We start from the raw sequence: 18,516 nt of genomic DNA, 5'->3' as shown, positions 1-18,516 counted from the left end.
TCCAGTAAATCCTCCAGTGTGTTGCCAAAGGTCTGTCTGTGACGCGTTAAGCTACTTTTCCAACAATACAGATGTTGCCTGTCATGGTTCATGAATCTGTGAAAGTGTGTTACCTGACAACCTGAGCGTACTCTGTGACTAACTTTATTCCTGAGTGTGTGTGTGTGTGTGTGTGTGTGTGTGTGTGTGTGTGTGTGTGTGTGTGTTTGCAGGCAGGTTATTGCTAATGAAAAGCAGCACTGTGGCCCATGCACAGAGCATAATTCATGGTAATCAAAAGGCTCAGTGTTTCACGGCTCCGCGGCTCCAGCAAAGTCGTGACCCAAGAGTTGTTCTGTCAAGGTTGGACATAATTGAATTTTCTTCTTCATGCCGTCCGTGGCGATATTGTGCAAAAACATTCTCCCTTTCTCGACCTGGCAACAGCTGACTAGACTAAACCTACACAGCAGCAGCAGCAGCAGCTTTATTTCCATTCTTTTCTTCTCAAGGTTAAATACACACATAGCCTCTGAAAAAAAGTAAAATATCTATCACTTTATTTCTCTGGGGAAAAAACTTCTCCCTTCAGGTGAAGCGGGTCAGCATTGTTTACCTAATACATCTTCTCCACACACAGACACTTCACTTCACCTAGCAAAGCAGGAGCGGCCTTTTATTTATGATGTGGCAAATCCATTTTTTTTTTAATCAAAAATGCTAATATTTACAGTAAGGCTGGATGATGGAAACAAGCCACAAGCTGTTCTTTTCTTGTGGTATCTATCAACACTGATTTCCTCCCTTGAATGTGGATCCTGGACAGTTCAAAGACATACACACGCCCAATCTAATCAGGCCTTCTGCACTAACAAATTTAGTTTATTGGAATGTTTGCTTTACACAGTGTGTGCTAAAACATCCGCTGCCTACAGTGCTGCTGCCTTCCAGAAACCCTCCAGCTCACTGATGGTCCAGTCTGACCACAGCTGATCTATCCTATCTTGCATAGTTCATTATTAGTAGCAGCAGCATGCGTGTGGCCATCTTTTTTTACTGCTCTATTTACTGAAGTTATTCTGCGGTCAGGCACCAGATTGGAAGATAAATTCCATATCGAAGAGGCATTGAAGAACAGACCGCAGAAATGATCCATCTTCATCGGACAGACTTGTCTTTGGTTAACTTTTTTTTTTAAATTCAGAAAGGGTCCCTAGTGGTTTTATTGTTCATTGATAAAAAATAAATAAAAAGGACAAAGCTTACTGTGGCATTTGGAGACACCTTCAAAGAAAAGTCCCAGTGCTGTTGAGGATTTCCTTTTATCAGGAGGACGGACGGTGGTATTGGATTAAACATTGAGAGTATTAGCCGTGACCTTTTTGAAGTGAAGAGCGCTCAGGGCTAATTCCAACAGACATGGTATTCAGAGATTAGTCCTGTCCTGGTATGTTCTGGTGACACTGGGGCTACTAACAAGGTGGGAAGTCAAAGATGACATCAACCACGTGCTCATTAGGTCCACTCATTATCAAATGTAAATTCAGAGCGACGTGCGAGAGTCTGCATGTTTGCTTACATCTTCATCTCTCAGTCATCTTTTTAAAAAAACGTTCAATCTTTTGGCATTTTCACGTGACTTAAAAGAAGTGTTTTATTGCTTTTTATTAAGTGTTAAGCTGCTTCGACACTGCCTTTACCTTACGTTGTTTTTGAAACAGTCAAATATTTCTTCTGATAATCACAAATGACCTGTAACAGCAAACAAGACCATCAACGCTATTTTTCTATATTTATTATTAATGCTTTGCACATTAGGTCTGGTTTTTCCCGGGAACTAAGACAAAATGATTCACGGCAGGCAGACTGGAATATTCCTGTGTTTTATGAAAGTTACTAAAATCAAAGTTTACTCTGCTTCACCATCGTCATATCATTATTAATCTGACATAGTCACATATAAATACATTACTTCATCACGACTCTTCTGTGGTCTCTCTTCATGGAGGTATTCACTAGCCTGTTGTGCTAGTGTGGTGAATTCACTACCGCTTTTATCCAAAAGTTGCAGCTAGAATAAAAAACTGACAGTTCCTCGTATCTACTCTACTGTATAATGTTATTTTAATCATGATTAATCTGCCAAATACTTCCTGGTTAATGGTTTAGATAGAAGAAAATGCTAGAAGAAACAGCCCAAAGTGATGAAATACAAAGCAGTCCAAAACCCAAAGATTTTTTAACTTTCTCTCATGACATGACAAAGAAAATCAGCAAAACCCTTTTAAGTTTGAGAAGCAGGAACCAAAGGAAATGATAATTGGATTATCAAGAAAATTGCTGATGAATGTTGTGCAGTGTAGCTTAAAGCAAACCCAGACCCAAAATATTTACTGTAGCACATGATTTCAAAGTGTCACTTCAGGGAACTAGTTGACTGATCAGCCAGTGTTAGTGCACTAGCTAGTGTATTCTGCCTTGTTGCTATCATAGGCCTTTGTATTTAATACCTTACACTTTGCACTGGGACATTCTCTGTAATAGCAAACTTTACAAATGTGGGTCACTTATTTCACAATACTCTGCTCTATCTTAAGCAAGTCTATTCTTTGTCCCAAGGCTTATTGATTTATTTTCAGGCAATGGTAAAAACAACAACAGAAAAGAGCTAATCTTACTTGCATAAGCTTTTAATGTGCCAATGTCCCTTATTGACTTTGTTCTGTTCAACATGTGTTTGTGTCTATAGTACAGTATACCAAGTGCATGGAAAAAGTTAGATTTCCAGCGACTCAAGGAAAGCAGTGTTTTTTATATAGTCGGATGTGAGTCATTAATGCCGTGCGTGTGTGCGTGTGCGTGTTATGAATAAATAACCAGGTGTTTTTCCGATGCATTATTTAGCATATTTGCTACCAGGAATGTCACATTGTGTCGAAATGAAAACCCTTAGTCGTTACCATTAGTGAAGTCCTCTCCACTATGTGAGTGTTTTTGTTTTGCAGGTTAATGGTTGAGAGTTCAGCAAGTTCTGTTCCGAAATAGTGACATCATTGACAGTATCCCAACGTTACCACCACATACTCTATTATAGTTAAAAAAAGAAGGTAAAAAAATCAGGCCGTTGACATGGACTAAAAATAGAAGAAAAAACCCTGGGGAGATTTTCCTAAACAGAGACAATGTAGTGTTGTACTAGTGGGACCGCTCTTCCTAAGTTGAGCAATGGTGTTTTGTTTTTTTAACCTCTGTATAAGTCTCATGGACTCAGGCAAGATGCAATGCTCGCTAACTACACTCTGATTAATATTGAGGAAGCAGTTGAGAGGAATGCCTCTAGCTAAGCAAGGTTGTTAACACCAGCTCAAGCATCTCCAAACAAGCGCTCCTGAATAATAATTAATAATATTAATAAAAATAAAGCCGTACTACGTATTACTATGTAACAGGAACTTGTGATGTTTTTATTGACTGCTCTGCCATGTCTAAATAATTAGCTAAATAGTTATCCAAAGTGCAGCGCTTTTGTTTTTATTTTTGTCGCTACTAGTAATGCTTTTTATTATTATATACACTTCCTTATTGCTTGTGTCATTCTGCTGTGAATGTAGGGGGCGGCAGACGGTGGTAGCATTTAGAGGAGATCTCTGGTCTAGTCACAGACAGACAAATTGAAGTGGAATGGTTGTTGTGGACAGAATGCCACTGAAAAACAATATAAAAAAACGTTTTTTAAATTGAAAATCTTACAAAGTACATGCATGGTACAGCAGCTTTAATGCATTTGCTTTCCTGTTCAAATGTATTGGAAGTCGAGCCGAAGTTAAAAAGAACCACAAATGATTGAAATCAGTGGCTCCACATGGCTTCTTTTATGTACAGGTGCATCTAAAAACATTTTAATATCATGGAAAAGTTCATTCAAAAAGTGAAACTTTCATATCTAGATCCATTACACAAAGTGAAATATGTCAGGCCTTTCTTTTGTTTAAATGTCTGATGATAACGGCTGACATCTTCATGGAATAAAAAATCCAGTATCTCAAAATATTAGAAAAAAAAAAGATTTATAATTATACAGAAATGTCAATCTCCTGAAATGTGTAATGAATTCACAATATACGAAAGTTTCACCTTTTTTAAATTTAAGTTGAATTTTTATTTTTTTTTATTTTTTTACTTCATTGATATAAATTTTTTTTAGATGCACCTGTACATTGTATGTGTTGACCCTAACATCTCATGACAGCAGGCTCTCTCTTGTCCTCTTGCTTGTCTTGCTGTCAGAGTGGAGCGGCGCTATGTGGAGCAGTACTGGAAGGATGTGCGCGTGGGAGACTTCATCAGGCTGAGGTGTAACGAGATCCTGCCCGCCGACGTGCTGCTGCTGAGCTCCAGTGACCCCGACCGGCTGGCTCACATCGAGACGGCCACGCTGGACGGAGAGACCAACCTCAAGCAGAGGCAGGTCCTACGCTGCTTCTACGACCTGGTGAGACGAATCCAGCGCTCCTCGCTTAATGCTTTATATCACGGCATACAAGAATTGGTCCAGGTCAGACAAATTGGGTCTGTGTTGGAAGCTAGTTTCCTTGCTGCTTTTTGGAGACAAACTTATTATTAGTTTTATATATATATTTTTTTGTGGGTGTTTTTCACCTTTAGTTAGTGTAGAAAGTTCAAATGGAGGGGGGGTGGGGACTAGCCTGGCACCGCCCGCCTACATACTTCGGCTCAATTTTCATTTCCCTTCAGAACAAATGAAACTAGAACTGCGAGCAGTTGTGAACGGGGGCCAAGCCTCCCACGCGACTCGGGATCGGGCGTCGTCATCCACGGCGCCGGCCCCTCGCTTCACGGAATCCGGGGATGTAAAGTTTTTGAATGTGGGATTTTCGGTTTGGGAGTTATAGCCCCAAACGCGTTTTCTTTGCTTTTTGTGGTTTTGGCGCCCCCTATGGATGACATTCGCAAAACTACGTTAGATAGAAAGATGCAGCTCAATGTACCAAACAAGTGGATGTCAAGTTTTTGAATGTGCGATGTTCGGTTGGGGAGTTATAGCAAAGTGAAATTGTCAACCTCTCCATTGTAAAGACACTTTTTTGAATTTTCCCATTTTCCCGCCTAAAGACTTAGAAAATGGCGAAAACAGGCAAAAAAATTGAAAAACTATTTTTTTTAATAAGTCCGGCCCACATAAAAATTTCTTTCCCATATTTTTGCCATAGGCTCAGGTATGCCCCATGATAGTCTCCCTTCAGTTTCAAGAAAATCCCCCTTTTTTTTTTTTTTTAAGGAATTTTCGCAAATCTTTAAAGCGCTACCGTTTGGTCTTCCAATGGTCGTAGAAAAACTATTTGACCCGCTTTTGCTCGTGGGTGTCGGTAGAGCATAATGCTTTTGGTTTCGTCCAAATCGGGCAAAAACTGTAGGAGGAGTATGTTTTGGTGACTGACACAGTTTTTGCGACGTAGCAAAAAATCTATCCTATCGCAAATGGGCGTGGCCTATCTCAAAAGATGCAGCTGACTTGTGGGCATCTGTGGATATAAAGTTTTTGACTGTCGGCCTTTCGGTGCGGAAGTTATAGCCCAAAACGCCTTTTCCTTTGTTGTAGCGCCACCTAGTGGCCGGCATGTCTGAATTTTTTTGTATGCTGAGAGACCGGGGGTCTGAACTAGTGATGCAAGTGGCATGTCCCAACCCTTTACGGTTTGGGCTGCAGCACCACTTTTACGTAAGGAATAGGAATAATAATAACTAGAACTGCAAGCAGTTGTGAACGGGGGCCAAGCCTCCCACGCGACTCGGGATCGGGCGTCGTCGTCCGCGGCGCCGGCCCCTCGCTTCACGGAATCCGGAGATATAAAGTCTTTGAATGTGCGATGTTCGGTGTGGGAGTTATAGCCCCAAACGCGTTTTCTTTGCTTTTTGTGGTTTTGGCACCCCCTATGGATGACATTTGCAAAACTGTGTTTGATAGAAAGATGTTGCTCAATGTACCAAACAAGTGGATGTCAAGTTTTTGAATGTGCGATGTTCGGTTGGGGAGTTATGAGCAAAATGAAATTGTGAACCTCTCCATTGTAAAGACAGTTTTTTGAATTTTCCCATTTTCCCGCCGAAAGACTTAGGAAATGGCGAAAACAGGCAAAAAAATTGAAAAACTCTTTTTTTTAATAAGTCCGGCCCACAAAGGAATTTCTTGCCCATATTTTTTGTATAGACTCAGGTACGCCCCATGATAGTGTCCCTTGAGTTTCAAGAAAATCCCTTTATTTTATTTTTTTAAGGAATTTTCGCAAATCTTTAAAGCGCTACCGTTTGGTCTTCCGATGGTCGTAGAAAAATTATTTGACTTACTTTTGCTCGTGGGAGTCGGTAGAGCATAATGCTTTTGGTTTCGTCCAAATCGGGCGAAAACTGTAGGAGGAGTATGTTTTGGTGACTGACACAGTTTTCGCGATGTAGCGAAAAATGTATATATACGCAAATGGGCGTGGCCTATCTCAAAAGATGCAGCTGACTTGTGGGCATCTGTGGATAAAAAGTTTTTGACTGTCGGACTTTCGGTGCGGATGTTATAGCCCAAAACGCCTTTTCCTTTGTTGTAGCGCCACCTAGTGGCTGGCATGTCTGAATTTTTTTGTCTGCGTACCAGGCACGGACCTGGATAAGCCCTGCAAGTGGCATGTCCCAACCCTTTACGGTTTGGGCTGCAGCACCACTTTTACGTAAGGAAAAATAATAATAACTAGAACTGCAAGCAGTTGTGGACGGGGGCCAAGCTGTCCCGTGCGACTCGGGATCGGGCGTCGTCGTCCGCGGCGCCGGCCCCTCGCTTCACGGAATCCGGGGATGTAAAGTTTTTGAATGTGGGATGTTCGGTTCGGGAGTTATAGTCCAAAAGGCGAAAAAATGGCAGAGAAAGATGCTCAAGTGTGTTGTTGGCGCCCCCTTTTGGAGCAATGTAAGGAAAAAGTAGAAGCAACCATAGGACAAACATGTGTGAAGTTTGGTGTCAATAGGATGAATCGTTTTGGATTTAGGAGCAGTTTGGTACAAGGTAGCTAATGTGCAAATCTTTAAAGCGCTACCGTTTGGTCTTCCGACGGTCGTAGAGAAATTATTTAGCCATCTTTTGCTCGTGGGAGTCGGTAGAGCATAATGCTTTTGGTGTGGTCCAAATCGGGCGAAAACTGTAGAAGGTGTGTGTTTTGGTGACTGACACAGTTTTTGCGATGTAGCGAAAAAAATTCCCACCCGCAAATGGGCGTGGCCTATCCCAAAAGATGCAGCTGACTTGTGGGCATCTGTGGATATAAAGTTTTTGACTGTGGGATGTTCGGTGTGGAAGTTATGGCCCCAAACGCCTTTTCTTTGCGTTTTGTGGTTTTGGCGCCCCCTATGGATGACTTTCGCAAAACTGCGTTAGATAGAAAGATGCAGCTCAATGTACCAAACAAGTGGATGTCAAGTTTTTGAATGTGCAATGTTTGGTTGGGGAGTTATGAGCAAAATCAAATTGTCAACCTCTCCACTTATTTGAATTTTCCCGCCAAATAGTTCGAAACAGGAAGTGAAAGTGCAAAAGTAATTTGTGTAATAAATCCGGCATACATAGGAATTTCTTGGCCAGATTTTTGGTATAGACTCAGGTATGCCCCATGATAGTGTCCCTTGAGTTTCAAGAAAATCCCTTTTGTTTTTGTTTTTTTAAAGATTTGCGCGAATGTTTGAAGCGCTACCGTTTGGTCTTCCGATGGTCGTAGAAAAATTCTTTATTGAACTTTTGCTCGTGGGAGTCGGTAGAGCATAATGCTTTTGGTTTCGTCCAAATCGGATAAAAACTCTAGGAGGAGTGTGTTTTGGTGACTGACACAGTTTTTGCGATGTAGCAAAAAATCTATCTATACGCAAATGGGCGTGGCCTATCCCAGAAGATGCAGCTGACTTGTGGGCATCTGTGGATATAAAGTTTTTGACTGTCGGACTTTCGGTGTGGAAGTTATAGCCCCAAACGCGTTTGCCTTTGTTGTAGCGCCACCTAGTGGTTGGCATGTCTGAATTTTTGTGTCTGCGTACACAGCACGGACCTGGATAAGCCCGACAAGTGGCTTGTCTTCAAACTTTATGGTTTGGGCTGCAGCACCACTTTTAGGGGCGCCAAATAATAATAATAATAATAATAATTCCTACTAAATCAATAGGGTTCCATGCCCCGCATTGTCATGGAACCGCGATGCTCTGCATTCCGCGGTCCCTGGCCCTTCTCGGGCTTGGCCCCCTAATAATAATCCCTACAAGAACAATAGGGTTCCCTGCCCCGCAGGGCTTGGGAACCGCGTTGCTCTGCAAAACGCGGTCCCAGCCCTACTCGGGCTTGGCCCCCTAACTAGAACTGCGAGCAGTTGTGAACGGGGGCCAAGCCTCCCACGCGACTCGGGATCTGGCGTCGTCGTCCGCGGCGCCGGCCCCTCGCTTCACGGAATCCGGGGATGTAAAGTTTTTGAATGTGGGATGTTTGGTTTGGGAGTTATAGACCAAAACGCAAAGAAAACGCAGAGAAAGATGCTCAAGGGTGTTTTTGGCGCCCCCTTTTGGAGCACTTTAAGGAAAAAGTAGAAACAACCTGAGAACTATAGGATAAACACATTTGTGAAGTTTGGTGTTAATAGGATGAATCGTTTTGGATTTAGGAGCAGTTTGGTACAAGGTAGCTAATGTGCAAATCTTTAAAGCGCTACCGTTTGGTCTTCTGATGGTCGTAGAAAAATTCTTTATACAACTTTTGCTCGTGGGAGTCGGTAGAGCATAATGCTTTTGGTTTCGTCCAAATCGGGCAAAAACTGTAGGAGGAGTGTGTTTTGGTGACTGACACAGTTTTTGCGATGTAGGGAAAAAAAATCCCATAGGCAAATGGGCGTGGCCTATCTGAAAAGATGCAGCTGACTTGTGGGCATCTGTGGATATAAAGTTTTTGACTGTGGGATGTTCGGTGTGGAAGTTATAGCCCCAAACGAGTTTTCTTTGCTTTTTGTGGTTTTGGCGCCCCCTATGGATGACATTCACAAAACAACGTTAGATAGAAAGATGCAGCTTAATGTACCAAACAAGTAGATGTCAAGTTTTTGAATGTGCGATGTTCGGTTGGGGAGTTATAGCAAAATCCAATTGTCAACCTCTCCATTGTAAAGACACTTTTTTGAATTTCCCGCCAAAACACTTAGGAAATGGCGAAAACAGGCAAAAAAATTGAAAAACTCTTTTTTTTAATAAGTCCCGCCCAGAAAGGAATTTCTTGCCCATATTTTTGCCATAGACTCAGGTATGCCCCATGATAGTCTCCCTTGAGTTTCAAGAAAATCCCTTTTTTTTTTTTTTTTAACGGATTTTCGCAAATCTTTAAAGCGCTACCGTTTAGTCTTCCGATGGTCGTAGAGAAATTATTTGACCAACTTTTGCTCGTGGGAGTTGGTAGAGCATAATGCTTTTGGTTTCGTCCAAATCGGGCGAAAACTGTAGGAGGAGTATGTTTTGGTGACTGACACAGTTTTTGCGATGTAGCAAAAAATCTATCCTATCGCAAATGGGCGTGGCCTATCTCAAAAGATGCAACTGACTTGTGGGCATCTGTGGATATAAAGTTTTTGACTGTCGGACTTTCGGTGCGGATGTTATAGCCCAAAACGCATTTTCCTTTGTTGTAGCGCCACCTAGTGGCCGGCATGTCTGAATTTTTGTGTCTGCGTACCAGGCACGGACTTGGATAAGCCATGCAAGTGGCATGTCCCAAGCCTTTACGGTTTGGGCTGCAGCACCAGTTTTACGTAAGTCCAAAGAATAACTAGAACTGCAAGCAGTTGTGAACGGGGGCCAAGCCTCCCACGCGAGTCGGGATCGGGCGTCGTCGTCCGCGGCGCCGGCCCCTCGCTTCACGGAATCCGGGGATGTAAAGTTTTTGAATGTGGGATGTTTGGTTTGGGAGTTATAGACCAAAAGGCAAAAATAATGGCAGAGAAAGATGCTCAAGTGTGTTTTTGGCGCCCCCTTTTGGAGCAATTTAAGGAAAAAGTAGAACCAGCCTGAGAACCATAGGACAAACACGTGTGAAGTTTGGTGTTAATAGGATGAATCGTTTTGGATTTAGGAGCAGTTTGGTAAAAGGTAGCTAATAGGCAAATCTTTAAAGCGCTACCGTTTGGTCTTTCGATGGTCGTAGAAAAATTCTTTACACAACATTTGCTCGTGGGAGTCAGTAGAGCATAATGCTTTTGGTTTCGTCCAAATCGGACAAAAACTGTAGGAGTGTGTTTTGGTGACTGACACAGTTTTTGCGATGTAGCGAAAGAAAATCCCATATGCAAATGGGCGTGGCCTATCTCAAAAGATGCAGCTGACTTGTGGGCATCTGTGGATATAAAGTGTTTGACTGTGGGATGTTCGGTGTGGAAGTTATAGCCCCAAACGCGTTTTCTTTGCTTTTTGTGGTTTTGGCGCCCCCTATGGAGGACATTCGCAAAACTACGTTAGATAGAAAGATGCAGCTCAATGTACCAAACAAGTGGATGTCAAGTTTTTTAATGTGCGATGTTTGGTTGGGGAGTTATAGCAAAATCAAATTGTCAACCTCTCCATTGTAAAGACACTTTTTTGAATTTTCCCATTTTCCCGCCGAAAGACTTAGGAAATGGCGAAAACAGGCAAAAAAATTGAAAAACTCTTTTTTTTAATAAGTCCGGCCCACAAAGGAATTTCTTGCCCATATTTTTTAGATAGACTCAAGTATGCCCCATGATAGTCTCCCTTGAGTTTCAAGAAAATCCCTCTTTTTTTTTTTTTTTACAGATTTTTGCAAATTTTTAAAGCGCTACCGTTTGGTCTTCCGATGGTCGTAGAAAAACTAATTGACCAACTCTTGCTCGTGGGAGTTAGGAGGGCATAACGCTTTTGGTTTCGTCCGAATCGGGCGAAAACTGTAGGAGGAGTATGTTTTGGTGACTGACACAGTTTTTGCGATGTAGCAAAAAATGTATATATACGCAAATGGGCGTGGCCTATCTCAAAAGATGCAGCTGACTTGTGGGCATCTGTGGATATAAAGTTTTTGACTGTCGGACTTTCGGTGCGGAAGTTATAGCCCAAAACGCCTTTTCCTTTGTTGTAGCGCCACCTAGTGGCCGGCATGTCTGAATTTTTGTGTCTGCGTACGTACCATGGACCTGGATAAGCCATGCAAGTGGCATGTCCCAAGCCTTTACGGTTTGGGCTGCAGCACCACTTTTACGCATGGAAGAATAAAGAATAATAATAATCCCTACAAGAACAATAGGGTTCCCTGCCCCGCAGGGCTTGGGAACCGCGTTGCTCTGCAAAACGCGGTCCCAGCCCTACTCGGGCTTGGCCCCCTAACTAGAACTGCAAGCAGTTGTGAACGGGGGCCAAGCCTCCCACGCGACTCGGGATCGGGCGTCGTCGTCTGCGGCGCCGGCCCCTCGCTTCACGGAATCCGGGGATGTAAAGTTTTTGAATGTGCGATGTTCGGTGTGGGAGTTATAGGCCCAAACGCGTTTTCTTTGCTTTTTGTGGTTTTGGTGCCCCCTATGGATGACATTCGCAAAACTGTGTTTGATGGAAAGATGCAGCTCAATGTACCGAACAAGTGGATGTTGAATTTTTCAATGTGCGATGTTTGGTTGGGGAGTTATGAGCAAAATGAAATTGTGAACCTCTCCATTGTAAAGACACTTTTTTGAATTTTCCCATTTTCCCGCCGAAAGACTTAGGAAATGGCGAAAAGAGGCAAAAAAATTGACAAACTCTTTTTTTAAATAAGTCCGGCCCACATAGGAATTTCTTGCCCATATTTTTGCCATAGACTCAGGTATGCCCCATGATAGTCTCCCTTCAGTTTCAAGAAAATCCCCCTTTTTTTTTTTTTTAAGGAATGTTCGCGAATCTTTAAAGCGCTACCGTTTGGTCTTCCGATGTTCGTAGAAAAACTATTTGACCAACTTTTGCTCGTGGGAGTCTGTAGAGCATAATGCTTTTGGTTTCGTCCAAATCGGGTGAAAGCTGTAGGAGGACTGTGTTTTGGTGACTGACACAGTTTTTGCGAAGTAGCAAAAAATCTATCCTATCGCAAATGGGCGTGGCCTATCTCAAACGATGCAACTGACTTGTGGGCATCTGTGGATATATAGTTTTTGACTGTCGGACTTTCGGTGCGGAAGTTATAGCCCAAAAGGCCTTTTCCTTTGTTGTAGCGCCACCTAGTGGCAGGCATGTCTGAATTTTTGTGTCTGCGTACGGGGTACGGACCTGGATATGCCCTGGAAGTGGCATGTCCCAACCCTTTACGGTTTGGGCTGCAGCACCACTTTTACGCGGAGAAAAATAATAATAATAACTAGAACTGCAAGCAGTTGTGGACGGGGGCCAAGCCGTCCCGTGCGACTCGGGATCGGGCGTCGTCGTCCGCGGCGCCGGCCCCTCGCTTCACGGAATCCGGGGATGTAAAGTTTTTGAATGTGGGATGTTCGGTTCGGGAGTTATAGTCCAAAAGGCGAAAAAATGGCAGAGAAAGATGCTCAAGTGTGTTGTTGGCGCCCCCTTTTGGAGCAATGTAAGGAAAAAGTAGAAGCAACCATAGGACAAACATGTGTGAAGTTTGGTGTCAATAGGATGAATCGTTTTGGATTTAGGAGCAGTTTGGTACAAGGTAGCTAATGTGCAAATCTTTAAAGCGCTACCGTTTGGTCTTCCGACGGTCGTAGAGAAATTATTTAGCCATCTTTTGCTCCTGGGAGTCGGTAGAGCATAATGCTTTTGGTTTGGTCCAAATCGGGCGAAAACTGTAGAAGGTGTGTGTTTTGGTGACTGACACAGTTTTTGCGATGTAGCGAAAAAAATTCCCACCCGCAAATGGGCGTGGCCTATCCCAAAAGATGCAGCTGACTTGTGGGCATCTGTGGATATAAAGTTTTTGACTGTGGGATGTTCGGTGTGGAAGTTATGGCCCCAAACGCCTTTTCTTTGCGTTTTGTGGTTTTGGCGCCCCCTATGGATGACTTTCGCAAAACTGCGTTAGATAGAAAGATGCAGCTCAATGTACCAAACAAGTGGATGTCAAGTTTTTGAATGTGCAATGTTTGGTTGGGGAGTTATGAGCAAAATCAAATTGTCAACCTCTCCACTTATTTGAATTTTCCCGCCAAATAGTTCGAAACAGGAAGTGAAAGTGCAAAAGTAATTTGTGTAATAAATCCGGCATACATAGGAATTTCTTGGCCAGATTTTTGGTATAGACTCAGGTATGCCCCATGATAGTGTCCCTTGAGTTTCAAGAAAATCCCTTTTGTTTTTGTTTTTTTAAAGATTTGCGCGAATGTTTGAAGCGCTACCGTTTGGTCTTCCGATGGTCGTAGAAAAATTCTTTATTGAACTTTTGCTCGTGGGAGTCGGTAGAGCATAATGCTTTTGGTTTCGTCCAAATCGGATAAAAACTCTAGGAGGAGTGTGTTTTGGTGACTGACACAGTTTTTGCGATGTAGCAAAAAATCTATCTATACGCAAATGGGCGTGGCCTATCCCAGAAGATGCAGCTGACTTGTGGGCATCTGTGGATATAAAGTTTTTGACTGTCGGACTTTCGGTGTGGAAGTTATAGCCCCAAACGCGTTTGCCTTTGTTGTAGCGCCACCTAGTGGTTGGCATGTCTGAATTTTTGTGTCTGCGTACACAGCACGGACCTGGATAAGCCCGACAAGTGGCTTGTCTTCAAACTTTATGGTTTGGGCTGCAGCACCACTTTTAGGGGCGCCAAATAATAATAATAATAACTAGAACTGCAAGCAGTTGTGAACGGGGGCCAAGCCTCCCACGCGACTCGGACTCGGGATCGGGCGTCGTCGTCCGCGGCGCCGGCCCCTCGCTTCACGGAATCCGGAGATATAAAGTCTTTGAATGTGCGATGTTCGGTGTGGGAGTTATAGCCCCAAACGCGTTTTCTTTGCTTTTTGTGGTTTTGGCGCCCCCTATGGATGACATTTGCAAAACTGTGTTTGATAGAAAGATGTTGCTCAATGTACCAAACAAGTGGATGTCAAGTTTTTGAATGTGCGATGTTCGGTTGGGGAGTTATGAGCAAAATGAAATTGTGAACCTCTCCATTGTAAAGACAGTTTTTTGAATTTTCCCATTTTCCCGCCGAAAGACTTAGGAAATGGCGAAAACAGGCAAAAAAATTGAAAAACTCTTTTTTTTAATAAGTCCGGCCCACAAAGGAATTTCTTGCCCATATTTTTTGTATAGACTCAGGTACGCCCCATGATAGTGTCCCTTGAGTTTCAAGAAAATCCCTTTATTTTATTTTTTTAAGGAATTTTCGCAAATCTTTAAAGCGCTACCGTTTGGTCTTCCGATGGTCGTAGAAAAATTATTTGACTTACTTTTGCTCGTGGGAGTCGGTAGAGCATAATGCTTTTGGTTTCGTCCAAATCGGGCGAAAACTGTAGGAGGAGTATGTTTTGGTGACTGACACAGTTTTCGCGATGTAGCGAAAAATGTATATATACGCAAATGGGCGTGGCCTATCTCAAAAGATGCAGCTGACTTGTGGGCATCTGTGGATATAAAGTTTTTGACTGTCGGACTTTCGGTGTGGGAGTTATAGCCCCAAACATGTTTTTTTATTGTTGTAGCGCCACCTAGTGGCTGGCATGTCTGAATTTTTTTGTCTGCGTACCAGGCACGGACCTGGATAAGCCCTGCAAGTGGCATGTCCCAACCCTTTACGGTTTGGGCTGCAGCACCACTTTTACGTAAGGAAAAATAATAATAATAATAATAATCCCTACAAGAACAATAGGGTTCCCTGCCCCGCAGGGCTTGGGAACCGCGTTGCTCTGCAAAACGCGGTCCCAGCCCTACTCGGGCTTGGCCCCCTAATAACTAGAACTGCAAGCAGTTGTGAACGGGGGCCAAGCCTCCCACGCGACTCGGGATCGGGCGTCATCGTCCGCGGCGCCGGCCCCTCGCTTCACGGAATCCGGGGATGTAAAGTTTTTGAATGTGGGATGTTTGGTTTGGGAGTTATAGACCAAAAGACAAAAGTAATGGCAGAGAAAGATGCTGAAGTGTGTTTTTGGCGCCCCCTTTTGGAGCAATTTAAGGAAAAAGTAGAACCAGCCTGAGAACCATAGGACAAACACATGTGTGAAGTTTGGTGTTAATAGGATAAATCGTTTTGGATTTAGGAGCAGTTTGGTAAAAGGTAGCTATGTGCAAATCTTTAAAGCGCTACCGTTTGGTCTTCCGATGGTCGTAGAAAAATTATTTACACAACATTTACTCGTGGGAGTCAGTAGAGCATAATGCTTTTGGTTTCGTCGAAATCGGAGAAAAACTGTAGGAGGAGTGTGTTTTGGTGACTGACACAGTTTTTGCGATGTAGCGAAAGAAAATCCCATATGCAAATGGGCGTGGCCTATCTCAAAAGATGCAGCTGACTTGTGGGCATCTGTGGATATAAAGTGTTTGACTGTGGGATGTTCGGTGTGGAAGTTATAGCCCCAAACGCGTTTTCTTTGCTTTTTGTGGTTTTGGCGCCCCCTATGGATGACATTTGCAAAATTACGATGGGTAGAAAGATGCGGCTCAATGTACCGAAGAAGTGGATGTCAAGTTTTTGAATGTGCGATGTTTGGTTGGGGAGTTATAGCAAAATCAAATTGTCAACCTCTCCATTGTAAAGACACTTTTTTGAATTTTCCCATTTTCCCGCCTAAAGACTTAGAAAATGGCGAAAACAGGCAAAAAAATTTAAAAACTCTTTTTTTTAATAAGTCCGGCCCACATAAAAATGTCTTTCCCATATTTTGGCCATAGGCTCAGGTATGCCCCATGATAGTCTCCCTTCAGTTTCAAGAAAATCCCTCTTTTTTTTTTTTTTAACGGATTTTCGCAAATCTTTAAAGTGCTACCGTTTGGTCTTCCGATGGTCGTAGAAATATTATTTGACCAACTTTTGCTCGTGGGAGTCCGTAGAGTATAATGCTTTTGGTTTCGTCCAAATCGGGCGAAAACTGTAGGAGGAGTATGTTTTGGTGACTGACACAGTTTTTGCAATGTAGCGAAAAATGTATATATACGCAAATGGGCGTGGCCTATCTCAAAATATGCAGTTGACTTGTGGGCATCTGTGGATATAAAGTTTTTGACTGTCAGACTTTCGGTGCGGAAGTTAGAGCCCAAAACGCCTTTTCCTTTGTTGTAGCGCCACCTAGTGGCCGGCATGTCTGAATTTTTGTGTCTGCGTACGTACCATGGACCTGGATAAGCCATGCAAGTTGCATGTCCAAACCCTTTACGGTTTGGGCTGCAGCACCACTTTTACGCATGGAAGAATAAAGAATAACTAGAACTGCAAGCAGTTGTGAACGGGGGCCAAGCCTCCCACGCGACTCGGGATCGGGCGTCATCGTCCGCGGCGCCGGCCCCTCGCTTCACGGAATCCGGGGATGTAAAGTTTTTGAATGTGGGATGTTTGGTTTGGGAGTTATAGACCAAAAGACAAAAGTAATGGCAGAGAAAGATGCTGAAGTGTGTTTTTGGCTCCCCCTTTTGGAGCAATTTAAGGAAAAAGTAGAACCAGACTGAGAACCATAGGACAAACACATGTGTGAAGTTTGGTGTTAATAGGATAAATCGTTTTGGATTTAGGAGCAGTTTGGTAAAAGGTAGCTATGTGCAAATCTTTAAAGCGCTACCGTTTGGTCTTCCGATGGTCGTAGAAAAATTCTTTACACAACATTTGCTCGTGGGAGTCAGTAGAGCATAATGCTTTTGGTTTCGTGGAAATCGGAGAAAAACTGTAGGAGGAGTGTGTTTTGGTGACTGACACAGTTTTTGCAATGTAGCGAAAGAAAATCCCATATGCAAATGGGCGTGGCCTATCTCAAAAGATGCAGCTGACTTGTGGGCATCTGTGGATATAAAGTGTTTGACTGTGGGATGTTCGGTGTGGAAGTTATAGCCCCAAACGCGTTTTCTTTGCTTTTTGTGGTTTTGGCGCCCCCTATGGATGACATTTGCAAAATTACGTTGGGTAGAAAAATGCGGCTCAATGTACCGAAGAAGTGGATGTCAGGTTTTTGAATGTGCGATGTTCGGTTGGGGAGTTATAGCAAAATCAAATTGTCAACCTCTCCATTGTAAAGACACTTATTTGAATTTTCCCATTTTCCCGCCGAAAGACTTAGGAAATGGCGAAAACAGGCAAAAAAATTGAAAAACTCTTTTTTTTAATAAGTCCGGCCCACAAAGGAATTTCTTGCCCATATTTTTTTGATAGACTCAAGTATGCCCCATGATAGTCTCCCTTGAGTTTCAAGAAAATCCCTCTTTTTTTTTTTTTTTACAGATTTTCGCAAATTTTTAAAGCGCTACCGTTTGGTCTTCCGATGGTCGTAGAAAAACTAATTGACCAACTCTTGCTCGTGGGAGTTAGGAGGGCATAATGCTTTTGGTTTCGTCCGAATCGGGCGAAAACTGTAGGAGGAGTATGTTTTGGTGACTGACACAGTTTTTGCGATGTAGCAAAAAATGTATATATACGCAAATGGGCGTGGCCTATCTCAAAAGATGCAGCTGACTTGTGGGCATCTGTGGATATAAAGTTTTTGACTGTCAGACTTTCGGTGCGGAAGTTATAGCCCAAAACGCCTTTTCCTTTGTTGTAGCGCCACCTAGTGGCTGGGATGTCTGAATTTTTTCGTCTGCGTACCAGGCACGGACCTGGATCAGCCATGCAAGTGGCATGTCCCAACCCTTTATGGTTTGGGCTGCAGCACCACTTTTACGTAAGGAAAAATAAAAAGAATAATAATCCCTACAAGAACAATAGGGTTCCCTGCCCCGCAGGGCTTGGGAACCGCGTTGCTCTGCAAAACGCGGTCCCAGCCCTACTCGGGCTTGGCCCCCTAATAATAATCCCTACAAGAACAATAGGGTTCCCTGCCCCGCAGGGCTTGGGAACCGCGTTGCTCTGCAAAACGCGGTCCCAGCCCTACTCGGGCTTGGCCCCCTAACTAGAACTGCAAGCAGTTGTGAACGGGGGCCAAGCCTCCCACGCGACTCGGGATCGGGCGTCGTCGTCCGCGGCGCCGGCCCCTCGCTTCACGGAATCCGGAGATGTAAAGTTTTTGAATGTGCGATGTTCGGCGTGGGAGTTATAGCCCCAAACGCGTTTTCTTTGCTTTTTGTGGTTTTGGCGCCCCCTATGGATGACATTCGCAAAACTACGTTAGATAGAAAGATGCAGCTCAATGTACCAAACAAGTGGATGTCAAGTTTTTGAATGTGCGATGTTCGGTTGGGGAGTTATAGCAAAATGAAATTATCAACCTCTCCATTGTAAAGACACTTTTTTGAATTTTCCCATTTTCCCGCCTAAAGACTTAGAAAATGGCGAAAACAGGCAAAAAAAATTAAAAAATCTTTTTTTTAATAAGTCCGGCCCACATAGAAATTTCT

The 18,516-nt window shown here is 43.2% G+C and overlaps 1 protein-coding gene across 1 annotated transcript in view; it reads left to right on the top strand.

The window, feature by feature from the left end:
- The window catches only part of atp10a (ATPase phospholipid transporting 10A), a 55,476-nt gene that overhangs the window by 1,309 nt on the left and 35,651 nt on the right, over nt 1–18,516 (top strand). The window contains exon 2 of the mRNA XM_080033352.1: nt 4,267–4,471. Coding sequence (XP_079889478.1) covers nt 4,267–4,471 — 205 coding nt within the window. The remainder of the gene's footprint in view (nt 1–4,266; nt 4,472–18,516) is intronic.

This window comes from Ammodytes marinus (assembly GCF_949987685.1).
Source record: "Ammodytes marinus genome assembly, chromosome: 8".
In the NCBI taxonomy this organism is placed as follows: domain Eukaryota; kingdom Metazoa; phylum Chordata; class Actinopteri; order Uranoscopiformes; family Ammodytidae; genus Ammodytes; species Ammodytes marinus.
This window is presented reverse-complemented; position numbering and strand designations above follow the sequence as displayed.